Source organism: Triticum aestivum, chromosome 4D, assembly GCF_018294505.1.
Source record: "Triticum aestivum cultivar Chinese Spring chromosome 4D, IWGSC CS RefSeq v2.1, whole genome shotgun sequence".
NCBI lineage: Eukaryota > Viridiplantae > Streptophyta > Magnoliopsida > Poales > Poaceae > Triticum > Triticum aestivum.
In genome coordinates this window covers 403,819,471-403,832,624 of record NC_057805.1, presented here as the reverse complement: position 1 = coordinate 403,832,624, position 13,154 = coordinate 403,819,471, and the positions used below count along the sequence as shown (strand labels likewise).

Genomic DNA, 13,154 nt, shown 5'->3' with positions numbered 1-13,154 from the left:
CTACATCGCCGCCAGGCGGAGCTCGCCAGGGAGGCCGGCAGCGCCGGCGGCGTGGAGGACGAGGCCGCGGCGGCCGAAGAGGAGAGGGAGCTCGCCCAGTGGGCGGAGTCCGCTGGGGAGGCCAGCAGCGCCGGCACCGGGGCCCCTCTTATTGAAGATGTAGTCGACGAGTCGTCAGAGGAGGAGGTCGAGACTGTCGACCCTCCGGCCATGGGGAGGGGCAAGTCCTACGACGGGCCAGCTCTGGTGAGCCGGTCCGGCCTGGCAGGGTCGCGCGGCTGTAGCAAACCCAGGAGGCGTCCGTGCGCCAGACGAGGGCCGCGGCAGCGAGGAAGGTGGTGAAGACCGCGGTGGCTAAGAAGAAGGCAACTGCCTCTTGTTCGTCCAAGCGTCCTCGGACTCCATCTGCTTCCCCTCCTCCCGCAGATGATGACGCGGAGGTTGTCTTTGATTTTGGGTCCCTCAGCCCAAGGAGGAAGAGGAAGGCAGCAGAAGAGGAGGTGGAGGATGAGTAAGTATCTTGTTCCTTTTTTGTCATCTCCTTCTCCTCAGACTGTGCCGCTTATCTTGGTTTGTTTTCATCTTTGCAGGGACACGGAGACGCTGGCCCAAAGGGTGAAGAGGGCCAGGGCCTCGACGGGCAGCCAGCCCTCGACGGGCAGCCAGCCCCCGGCGGGCACCTCGGGTACGCTGCTGGTAGTGGTGAGCAGCCCGGACAGCAGCCCCCGGCGTAAGTTCACCACTCGCTCCCCCTCAACGCATGCCGAGGTATGATCCCTTGGTGCTGACCTTGTCGTGGTTGCAGGAGGAGGACGGCAGCAGGAGGAGCCACTAGGGGCCACCCCCAACACGCCGCCCCCATCAACTACGCCGCCCCGAGGGGCGTCCCCGGCAAGGGCGCCAAGTGTCGAGCCTATGCGCATGGAGGAGGAGGAGAACCCAGGTGCTGGTGGCTCCGTCCCGGCGCCAAATGTTGGCGGGGAAGGGGCTACTTCTTCCTGGCCCGGCACGGGTAAGTGATTCGCCTTCTGTCCCTGCTCCTTCTTTTCTTCTTCTTCTTTTGGATCTCGGTCTTGGGTTTGCCTCATCCCCTTCTCGATATCCAGATCCTCCCTCGGCGGACCGGGAGGACATAGACACCGTCATCGAGGATGTCGCCAAGGACGCCGCGGCGGAGGCCGAGAAGATTGCCGCCGAGGAGGCCGCCAAGGATGCTGCTGAGGACGCCGCCAAGGGGCCTGCCGGGGAGTCTGGCAAGGTTGCTGCCGAGGAGGCCGGCAAGGCCGCTGCCGAGGAGGAGGTGGTTGATGACCAACCTTCCTCCTCCACTGCCTCTGGCTCGAGCAGGTACCTGAGGGTGAGCGACGACCTGTTCGTCCACCTCCCAAGGACGGCGAGCACTGGGGCGCCTGTCGAGGGGGAGGTGTTTGATGACGAAGTGCTCACCGTCGCCGGGCTTGAGGTTGTTGATGAGCCGAGCACCAGTGGCGGCGGTTCCCAGGAAGAGCGGCTCCTCCGGGCCATGAGCACCAACTTCCAGAAGCTCCAGGCGCTTCACCGCGCCCGCCTGGACAAGGCCAAGTCCAGGATGGCGATGGCGGACAAGGAGGAGGCGGACCTCGAGGAGCGCGTCGCCGAGGCGCAGGCCTGGTTCCGCCAGGCCCACGAGGAGCTGAAGACCGCCCAGGACAAGCTGGCCAAGTGCAAGGTGGAGCTCATCATGAAGCAGGCCGACATCAGGAAGGTCCAGGAGGCGGCGAAGAACCAGGCTGCCACGGACGAAGCCGCTCGGTCCCAGCACCAGGCCGCGCTGAACTCCCAGGAGGAGGACCTTTCCGCGCGTGAGGAGAAGCTCGCCGCAACGCTCTGCGGCAAGGACGAGGTGGAGAAACTCGTCGTGCAGTGGACCCAGGAGTTGGAGCAGAGGCACAAGGAGGCACTCGATGCCCAGGCTCTGGTTCACGCCGACAAGGTGAAGGAGCTGGAGGTGGAGCGGGACGGGATGAAGGACCAGGTCATGAATCTGTCCAAGGAGAAGGACACGCTCAACGATGCCCTGGTGGAGGCGCAGGGCGCAGTCCTCGGCAAGGCTGAGCAGCTCTCCAAGGCCAACGACTCCATCAGAGACCTGAAGCTGAAGCTGGAGGGCCTTGAGGAGACGCTCTTGGAGGCCAAGGCCTGGGAGGAGACCCTGGCCAAGGATCTGGAGGCCGAGAAGCAGCAGCGGAAGAACGAAGCCACCAACCACAAGGATTTTGTGGAGGGCGAGAACCGCTAGATCGGCCGCCTCGAAGGCGTTGCCGGCAGGATCACCACACGGCTGGCTACCATGGGGATGCCAAATGTGAGGTACACCCCAGAGCGCAACGTGAGTCCCAACGCCAAGCTGACCCTATTCTTCGAGGGTGTCTTCGGGGCCCTGGAGCAGTTCCACTCCAATCGGGCGGCCTCTCTGGCCGATGAGGCCCGGAGGCTTTGCCGGGGTGCCATGACCAAGGTCCTCACCAAGGTGGCGCACTGGAATCCCAACCTCGACTTCCAAGCTGCGCTGGAGAGCTTGCCGGAGGATGCGGACCTCGCGGTGCTCAGGGAGCGCATCAAGCCCATCATCAGCCGCATCGATGGAATCCAGAGGGTAGAGGACCAGCGCTGGGATTAGGCACCCCGTCTCTCACCGCCGCTGCAGGTTCATGACCAAGACAATTTCTATCTTTAGTTAGAACCGCAGCAACAATTATTTTAATATAACTCTGCAGCACTTTTAATATTATGCATGCTATCTTCCCGTTAGATCTCCCCTTGTATGTTCACCCTACGTTAATCGGGTAGGCTAGCCAGCGCGTAAACCCAGGCCACAACACCTTGAGGACAGATCCCCAATGGCCTGCGGGTGTGCTTGCTACCGGGCGAACCACCTTACCGCTCTCAACGCGGCCGCTCGAACTGTCGAGCTTGACTCGAGTCAGAATCGAGAGCGTTGCCAATTGCGGAAGGCTACCCCGCCGTTCTCGACGCGGCCGCTTGAGCTGTTAAGCGGACTCGAAACAGGGCAAGGGCGTTGCCAATAGCGGAAGGGCCCCTTTGCGTGCAGGTTTTCCATACATAGGGCAAGACCTTCGAGGACAATAACCTTATATATAAAAAGGAATTGCTTAAAGTTTCACATGACTTAGCTTTTTTGTCGTTGTGCGGGCGTGCACCACACCCTGTAGGCGACGCCGCCCGTTTGGTCGTCTTCTTCCTTGGAGTGACGATCACCATGAAGCCGCTGCTCCAACTAGACCAGATTTCCACAACTGCGCCCCCTACCTGGCGCGCCAAAGATGTCGGGGAAACGACACCTATGGAATCACTGGGATTCCTTCTACGGTTGGCGGGCGCGGGGTTGTGCAAAGAGCGGGTCTGGCAGGAAGCACACATATCGTTTACCCAGGTTCGGGCCGCGAGGATGCGTAATACCCTAGTCCTGCTTTGGTGTATGTATTTGAGTGTTCTTGTGTTCTTGAGCTAGCTACGGGGTGTAACTTGCCCAAAAGATCCGAATCCTTCTCCTGGTCGCCTCGGGCCTCCTTTTATAGGCAAAAAGGGGTTGCCACAGTGGCACACAGGATGTGGAAAGGTGTACAATCGATGAGTCTATCCTCTGGCACCGTCGGACAAACGCATTTAATGCGCTGCCGACGTGCCCCTCTTACTTTATCGGGGACGGCAAGGAAGCATGTCCCAGCTGTCACCGCCTCGCCTGGCTTCGACACGCGTCCGGGCTGACGAGGCAATGTAGCGCCATGTTGGCTGGCTGCTGGGCTGGCGCAGTGGTGGAGCCTTCACGAAGATCTGCACACCACCACGCAGGTGCTTGCTGGGTCGGTCGTGGAGGCCGCCCGTCGCCACGCAGGTGCCTGCTCAGCTGGTTGAGCTGGCAGCTGCATGGGGACGGCGGTGGAGTCTTGGCAGACGCGGGCCCTGCTGCTGTCCCGTAAGTGTCTCCGGCAAGGGCCTTGCCGGGGCCCCGACAAGGGCCTTGCCGCGGCATCGTGGTCTTCCCCGACAAGCGTCTTGCCGGGGGTCTCGTGGAGTTCCTCGGCTAGGATCCCGCCGAGGATCGTCGTCTTCTGATCCTCATCTGATCTCGTATGTTCTTGATCTTGACAAAGATCTGCATGCCACCACGGAGGTGCCTCCCGAGCCTTGGTTCCAATGTGGTTGTTGGCGGTGTTGGAACCCTCGAGCTCAAGGGTGGCCTGCTCTGCTGGCGCCGGGCAAGTTGCCCTGGCAAGGCTCTTGCCGGGGCTGCGGAGGCCACCCCGGCAAGGGTCTTGCCGGGGGAGTCCACCTTGCCCCTTTGCTCTTTGTGATCTCCGGTCTTGGCGTTGCCGCTGGTCGCCTTGTGCCTTCGGCTTCCCTCCTCTGCCCTGCTTAGTGTGGCCGTGGGCGCGGCTCCGACTGCCCGTGCACAAGTAAAGGGGTAAAAAGGAGAGCCCCTACTTTTGTACACCGACAAATCACATGGCGATGTGAACTATATTATTGACTCTAGTGCAAGTGGGAGACTGAAGGAAATATGCCCTAGAGGCAATAATAAAGTTGTTATTTATATTTCCTTATATCATGATAAATGTTTATTGTTCATGCTAGAATTGTATTAACCGGAAACTTGATACATGTCTGGATACATAGACAAAACACTGAGTCCCTAGTAAGCCTGTACTAGACTAGCTCGTTAATCAAAGATGGTTAAGTTTCCTAACCATAGACATGAGTTGTCATTTGATGAACGGGATCACATCATTAGGATAATGATGTGATGGACAAGACCCATCCGTTATCTTAGCATATTGCTCGTTCAGTTTTATTGCTATAGCTTTCTTCATGTCATATACATATTCCTTTGACTATGAGATGATGCAACTCCCGGATACCAGAGGGACACCTTGTGTGCTATGAAATGTCACAACGTAACTGGGTGATTATAAAGATACTCTACAGGTATCTCTGAAGGTGTTTGTTGGGTTGGCATAGATCGAGATTAGGATTTGTCACCCGAGTATCGGAGAGGTATCTCTGGGCCCTCTCGGTAATGCACATCATGATAAGCCTTGCAAGCAATGTGACTAATGAGTTAGTTGCGGGATGATGCATTACGGAACGAGTAAAGAGACTTGCCAATAACGAGATTGAACTAGGTATGGAGATACCGACGATCGAATCTCGGGCAAGTAACATACCGATGACAAAGGGGATAACGTATGTTGTCATTGCGGTTTGACTGATAAAGATCTTCGTAGAATATGTAGGAACCAATATGAGCATCCAGGTTCCGTTGTTGGTTATTGATCGGAGATGTGTCTCGATCATGTCTACATAGTTCTCGAACCCGTAGGGTCCGCACGCTTAACGTTCGATGACGATTTGTATTATGAGTTATGTGTTTTGGTGACCGAAGATTATTCGGAGTCCCAGATGAGATCACAGACATGACAAGGAGTCTCGAAATGGTCGAGAGGTAAAGATTGATATATTGGACGATAGTATTCGGACACCAGAATGGTTCCAGATTGTTTCAGATATTTATCGGAGTACCGAGGGGTTACCGGAACCCCCCGGGGAAAGTAATGGGCCAATATGGGCCATAGGGGAGAGAGAGGGAAGCCCACAAGGGGTGGCGCCCCCTCCCCCCCCCATGGGCAGTCCGAATTGGACAAGGGGAGGGGGCGCGGCCCCCCTTTCCTTCCCCCTCTCCCTCTCCTTCCCCCTTTCCCCCTCCGAAAGGAGGAAGGAGGGGGGCGACTAGGACTAGGAGTCCAAGTCGGTTCCCCCCCCATGGCGGGCCCCCTAGGGCCGTCCTCCTCCCCTCCTCCTTTATATACGGGGGCAGGGGCACCCCAAATCACATCAATTGTTTCCTAGCCGTGTGCGGTGCCCCCCTCCACCGTTTACTCCTCCGGTCATATTGTCGTAGTGCTTAGGCGAAGCCCTGTGCGGATCACTTCACCATCACCGTCATCACGCCGTCGTGCTGACGAACCTTTCCCTCGACACTTTGCTAGATCAAGAGTTCGAGGGACGTCATCGAGCTGAACGTGTGTTGAACTCGAAGGTGTCGTACGTTCGGTACTTGATCGGTTGGATCGCGAAGACGTTCGACTACATCAACCGCGCTAAACTTACGCTTCTGCTTTCGGTCTACGAGGGTTCGTGGACACACTCCCCCCTCTCTTTGCTATGCATCTCCTAGATATATCTTGCGTGATCGTAGGATTTTTTTTGAAATTGCATGCTACGTTCCCCAACAGTGCGGGAGGCCACCGAGGTGGGCACAACCCACCTGGGCGTGCCTGGGCCCCCAGGCGCACCCTGGTGGGCTGTGCCCCCCTCGGGGCACCCCCAGGTGCTTCTCTGGCCCACTGGATGTCTTCTGGTCCATAAAAAATCCTCAAAAGTTTCGCGGTATTTGGACTCCGTTTGATATGGATTTCCTGCGATGTAAAAAACAAGCAAAAAACACAACTGGCAATGGGCACTGGGTCAATAGGTTAGTCCCAAAAAATGATATAAAGTTGCTATAAAATGATTGTAAAACATCCAAGAATGATAATATAACGGCATGAATACTTCATAAATTATAGATACGTTGGAGACGTATCATGGACTAAACTGTTTTTTAGTACTACTTGTCACCCCTAAACTGATGGACAACTGAGGTAGTCAATACTCCCTCCGTTCCTAAATATTTGTCTTTCTAGAGATTTCAACAAGTGACTACATACGGAGCAAAATGAGTGATTCTACACTCTAAATATGTCTATATACATCCGTATGTGATGTCCATTTGAAATCTCTAAAAAGACAAATATTTAGGAACGGAGGGAGTAGACCATTGTCTACTATGCTTAGGGCTATTTTGAAGAATAACAAGAAAATGTGGGAAGAATGTTTGCCTCATATTGAATTTGCTTATAATCGTTCGCTGCATTCTACTACTAAGATGTGCCCTTTTGAAATTGTGTATGGTTTCCTACCTCGTGCACCTATTAATTTGTTGCCTCTTCCATCTTCGGAGAAGGTTAATTTTGATGCTAAACACTGTGCTGAATTGATCTTAAAAATGCATGAGTTAACTAAGGAGAACATTGAGCGTATGAATGCTAAATATAAACTTGCTGGAGATAAGGGTAGAAAACGTGTTGTGTTTGCACCTGGAGATCTTGTTTGGTTACATTTGCTTAAGGATAGATTTCTCGATTTGCGCAAATCAAAGATAATGCCACGTGTTGATGGTCCTTTTAAGGTGTTAGAGAAAATAAATGATAAAGCATATAAACTTGAGCTGCCTGCAGATTTTGGGGTTAGTCCCACTTTTAACATTGCAAATTTGAAGCTTTATTTGGGTGAAGAAGACGAGCTTCCGTCGAGGACGACTTCATTTCAAGAAGAGGAGGATGATGAGGACATTAATACCATTGTTACACCCACAACCCCTGCTGCTATACATACTGGACCAATTACTAGAGCTCGCGCACGCCAATTGAATTACCAGATACTTTCGTTTCTTGGTGACAATTTTAATGCTCATGAGAATATGATGCTGACTAAATTGGATACATTTGTGTTGATTACTAATTAAGGGCCCAGCATGGACAAGAGGGATGAACACTGGAGCAGGATCAAGCATGGAGATGAAGGCGCGCACGAAGGGATCCAGAATGGCGTTTCTAGTGCATATTTGAGCACTTTGAAGCCTCCATGATGACCCACAAGGACATGGACAAAATATACATGCCCCTTCATAACTTTCGTCCATAGCTTATTTTAGGTGCTGCGCCACCTTATTTTTGGGTCAGGCCCATGTAATTTTGAAATACTTAAGCATAGGTTGTTTTTAGAGTCCGTATGTGTGGGGAAACAAAGTTAGGGTTGGTTTCGGACCCCTCCTACAAGGGGCCATGAAATTGCCCCCCCACTCCTCCATATATACTGCCCTTAGGGCGTCGTTTAGACTTTGGGTTTTGTTTAGATTAAAAGTTTGCCATAGCTGCAACTTCGCGTATTTTGTTTGTGTTCAACGACTAGACCAAGACGTTACAGAACCCCACCTTGATCAATAAAGCTTTCCTCTTTAATTCGCAATATCCAGATTGCAATTTTAGTTTCCTGTTTGTTCTTCGTTTGCTTGCAGGAAATAGACCCTCGTGGTCAGGTTGATCATACTCCGGCGTGGTCAATAACCTCTAGGAGCTGGTTTAGTGATTGCTAAGGCGTGACGTCCTCGCACGTTCGTAGTCGGATCGTCAAAGTCTACTCCACCATAAACGATAGCCACCATCTCATCGAAAGACGAAACACCTTCGCCTCTATCAGCTAGATAGTAGATGAGATGAAAAAATGGAGCAAGGCCGAGTGAGCGGTTCGAAGGGACCGAGCGAGCGCTTTTGAGAAAGCAGTTTTGAAGCGACCGAGCGAGCGCTGGGCGAGCAAAGCTTACTGGGCCACAACACATAGAGACTCCCCACGAGAGCTGCTTCTGCGATCAGCGATATAAGAAGCGCCGATTAGGAGTTCTCCGAAATGAGGGCACAGCTATATACCAGCAGACCACCGCCAGCCACCACCAGACATCTAGTGCCAGATCTGCATGTGCACATCGCGGGACGTCCAGCACAGCACGGAGCAGGGTAGGAAGAAAGGCCTCGCCATCGCCTTCCTCGGAAGCGCCGCAGGATTTCCTGCAGACTCTCTCAGGCGACGGCGAGGGGAAAGGGATGGGAGGAGTGTTGGTGGCGGCGAGGGGAGTGTCGCAGCCCGATTCGCCCACTGGGAGCGACGCGGGAGCCTCAAGGTGGTCGTTCTCACGAAAAACAAATAAACTGAAATTGAAAAAAAGTTGGCGTCTATATATCGGTTGCAACAAGATAGAAAAAGTTGGCGTCGCTTCAAGCGGTCTTCCAAAAGGGCCAGGCCCATTGCAGGAAGAACCACACACCTCTAGCAAGTTTCTTTTTTTTTTTGCGATGGGGAAAGTTTTTATTGATCACTCAAAGGAGAGTCTTGCATACAAAGATCAGGGACATCACCTGGTCCGGAGCCGAGCCACACAGCAGTGCGCTCTTCTACTCTACCGAAATTTGCTAGATAATGGCTAACTCTATTTTGGTCGCGAGAAATCTGAGCCAGTCTAGTTTCTCTTCCTCCCCACATAAGGCGCCTGGTCTGGTCCACACGTTTCTTTTCATGCATGAACCACACGTTACGTCCTATTCTACAATTTTTTTACATTCTTTTAATTATATCTGCATCTCTGAAATGTTCTAATATATATACTACTACCGTGTGTTTTAGTTTCCGTCCTATTCTATTTACATCAATGAAAAAACATTTTACTTAGTTTTGAGAATGTTTATTGTGTGTTAAAAATGTTCATGAAATGTAAAAATATTATTCACCAAATTTAGAAAAAATGTGCGTACAATTCATAAAAAGTTATACATTTAAAAAATGTTCACATGTTACAATTGTTTTTTTGAATTTTTCATGGAATGTAAAAATTTGTTCACGTATCTTCAAAAAAGTTCATGCCATTCAAAAAAATACCATTTGATTTTTCAAAAATGATTGACATTTTAAAATAATCATGCCTTATAAAAAAATTGTACCATTTAAACAATTGTTCGTTACACTTAATTAAATGTTCACATTTTTTAGAAAATATTCATGAAAAAGTAGCATATTAAGAATGTATTAAAAAAGTGTTTAATGTGTATTTTAAAAAATGTCAGCATTTATTTAAAAATGTTCATAAGTTTTAAAAAATCGTACACTAAACCAGGCAGATTAAAAAAAATCAACAACTCTTAAAAAAGGAAAGGAAAATTGAAAAATGAAATGAAAAAAAAGAGAATAGAATATACTAGAGAAATGTGTGATACATTAATAAGGTGTAACATTGTAATTTCCTCAACGAGCAGTTGACCAGATAAAAACACCACAGGACAGTGTAGGAGAAAAACAATGGCAAAAACAAACTCTTCAATGCACAAATCCTCCGCGCTAAACGCCATGAAAACCTCCTACTTTGGAAGATCATACTCCCTATCCTATAGCACATTTCCTGTGCGAGCATTATATACTCCTAATCGACCGTCTTCTCTCATACCTGCAGATCATACATACACGTAATATAATGGCGTAAAGTTGTTGCAAACCCAACGAACTCCCCCGGAATGTCAGTAGTGTGTTTGCATGTAACCGGTGCTCACGAGCAAACGGCAATGACATCTGGCCCCGGCTTGGCAACGGAGAAGGACGCGTCCAGCCATCCCCCCTTCTTGGCGCGCTCGACGTAGCAGCCGAGCTGCTTCCCGGCGTCCGGCACGTCGAGCGCGAGGTCGTCGACGCAGTCGGCGACCCTCTGGAAGCCCTTGGTCATCTGGTTCGGCGTGATCAGGCCGCGGCCGTAGCACTCGCTGAGCAGCCCCCAGAGGCGCTCGTCCTTGCCCCGCTTCTCGATGATCGCCACCAGCGCCTTCTTCACCACCTCGTGGTGGAAGAATGGCATCCCGAGCTCCTTGATGCACCGGCACGCCTCCCGGACGCCGCCGCCGCTGTCGTACTCCTGCAGCAGCTTCCCGATCTTGTCCTTCACCTCGCTCAGCTCCCAGCCGGCCTTGCCGGTGCCACCGCCGCCCCAGCACCGCAGGATCCGCTCCGCGGAGAGCTTTGCTCCGAGCATGGCGTGGGCGTTGCGCAGAGCCAACATCCCTGGGGAGCCTGCGGCTTTTCGGCGGCCGGCCTCTTCCTCCATCGCCTCCAAGTCCGACGGCGCTATAACCTCGTCGACCACTGACCTGGCAAAGAACATGGTCAGGTCCTCGACGATGGCGGGGTTGTCCAGCGCGGCGTCTTCGGCGCAGTCGATCAGGAGGTGGAACCCAGCGACGACGTGCTCCGGCGGCATGCAGATCGAGGACAGCAGCACGGAGGCCATCTCTTTCTCGCGGTTCTTCCGGTCCATGGCGAAGCTGATGAGCTTCTTGACGAAGATTGCGTTGAAAAAGCAGGAGCATGAGCTGTTCTCAGCCTCCAGCCGGCTCACCGACTCGATGATGTCCCCTGTCAAGAAGTACTCGTGTATGCTCGCCACGGCCTTCGCCTTGAACCTCTTGACAGCGGGGTCGTCCTCGACGACCTTCTTCGGCTCCGACCCCAACGGTTTCAGGGACGACGCGCACAGCCAGCCCTCCGACGAAGCTTTCAGGATTATGGATTTCAGGAGACACCTCGCGTTTGGCACGTCGAGCGTCAAGTCGTCAACGGAGTCGATCATACGGTTGAAGCCTTTGATGATCTGACTCTCGTTGATGACACCTTGGTCCGACGCCGACTTGAGGAGATCCAGGATGTGGCCCTCGGCCGCGCCGCCGCGCTCGATGGCGAGAACGAGCGCCCGCTTGACGACGTCGTGGTGGAAGAAGGGGATCTGGAGGTCCCTGATGCACCGGAAGGCTTCGGCCGTGTCGCCGGCGGCGAGGTACTCCTCCAGGATGTCGGCGATCCTGGCCTTGGCCTCATCCACGGTGATGTTCTTGATGCCGCCCCACCTCTGCAGGATGATCTCCCCGTGGTGCGGCACGGACAGGTAGCTCTTCTCCGCCCTGCGGATGACCTCGGCGCCCTTGCAGCCGTCGGGCAGGCACGGCAGCTGCTTCGCCAGGAACGCCGGGGGCAGTATGTCGTCGACGATGGCGCGGGCGACGAAGACGGCGAGGATGTCGACGGCGTCGGGCGTGTCGACGGAGAGGTCGTCGCAGGACTCGGCGAGCTTGCAGAAGCCCTTGTACACCTGCGGGCGGTCGATGACGTCGCCGTAGAGCGAGGAGAGCAGCACGGCCGCCATCTCCTTCTCCCTGTCGTGGCGGTCCATGGCCACCGAGACGAGCTTCTTGACGAAGTAGTAGTGGTAGCAGGGCACGCGCAGCTCCCTCAGCTCGCTCGCCGTGGCGGCCACGTCGTCCGTGGAGAAGTACTCCTCCACGATCGTGGTGGCCTTCCTCTTGAACTGGAGGAACTCCTCGGAGGTCACCGTCGGGGTGGGCAGCTGGTCCACGTCCTGAACCATTCCCCGCCGTTCCGTGAAAAAACGCCGCGAGCCGCAACACGAAAATGCATGCGCCGATCAAGAGAACTCTGGTTCATTACCTCGGCGGCGGCGGTGGGGCATTTGATCGGCGCCCGGCGCGCGGGCGGAGCGAGGCCGTCCTCCATCGATCGGGGATCAACTCTCTGCAAGTCCGTTATTATACCGTCCAATTAGGCGCCGTGAGGTTGCAGATGACCTCACCAGATGGAGCCGCCTTGGACACAGAGCTCCGGCCGGTTACATGTACAGGTACCATCGGTTAGAAGGAATCAATCAAACATGGAACGAAAATGTTGAGGAGCTCCCGTATTATTCTGGCTGCCTTCCGTAGGGACAGCTCTGCCTCAGGGAGCGATTGAGAGAGAGCTGTGAAGAGCAAGCGCGAAGGATGGGGTGCTTTTTATCTCTTCATGCATGGCTCCTCCCCGGGAAACAGGAGGGAGGAACGGGAGGGGTGGCATGGCCGCATCACTGGAAGACGGTCCAGGGCAGGGTGCATGCGTACGCTGAGATGAACGACACGCGTTGCGTTGGGCAACAGGCAGTTGGGTCGGAGGTGAACTGGTGGACGTCCGTTGAGATAGCACACAACCGAGCAGAGGGAGCAGGATGGGTCACCACAAATCTGCAAAACCAAGACACGGCATTTTAATCCGGAACTATTCCACACACGATAATTTTTTATAAAGAATGCTTGTGCGTTGCTACGGGCTACAAGATATTTAAATAGATCAAATAGATGATTAAGGTCATCTTCAAACTTGAAGCTTATTTTTCCGTCATACATTTTGGTTATGTTTGGATATCAAACGGGCTTCCAGTGGGTTCCCCAAATTTCAACCGTTTGGACAGTTCGAGCTTCCTCAAATCCAATCCATATGTGAGAAAGAAATGTGATTGTCCAGACTACCCGTCATGTATCTTTGACACGCAGTCCCAACACAAAAATCATACCCCACGACACACTCTTTTCTTTTCCTGTTGAACTCTCCCCTCCTACTTGTTTTCCGTCGTAGCGGGA

General features: G+C 53.2%; 1 protein-coding gene across 1 annotated transcript; it reads right to left on the bottom strand.

Moving 5' to 3' along the window:
* Nucleotides 1–9,905: 9,905 nt before the first annotated feature.
* LOC123100137 (MA3 DOMAIN-CONTAINING TRANSLATION REGULATORY FACTOR 2) lies at nucleotides 9,906–12,569 on the bottom strand. The gene is made up of 2 exons (XM_044522113.1): nucleotides 12,193–12,569; nucleotides 9,906–12,103 (listed from the first exon to the last, which is right to left on the bottom strand). The coding sequence occupies exons 1-2, from the start codon at nucleotides 12,256–12,258 to the stop codon at nucleotides 10,250–10,252; spliced, it is 1,920 nt and encodes a 639-aa protein (XP_044378048.1). The 5' UTR covers nucleotides 12,259–12,569; the 3' UTR covers nucleotides 9,906–10,249.
* Between the last annotated feature and the right edge of the window lie 585 nt (nucleotides 12,570–13,154).

Bases quoted from the DNA above. Each gene is read 5' to 3' on its own strand.
- LOC123100137 (XM_044522113.1), bottom strand. From the start codon at position 12,258: ATGGAGGACGGCCTCGCTCCGCCCGCGCGCCGGGCGCCGATCAAATGC. The intron at 12,104-12,192 runs GTAATGAACCAG...GGAATGGTTCAG, and splicing joins GCCCCACCGCCGCCGCCGAG to GACGTGGACCAGCTGCCCAC.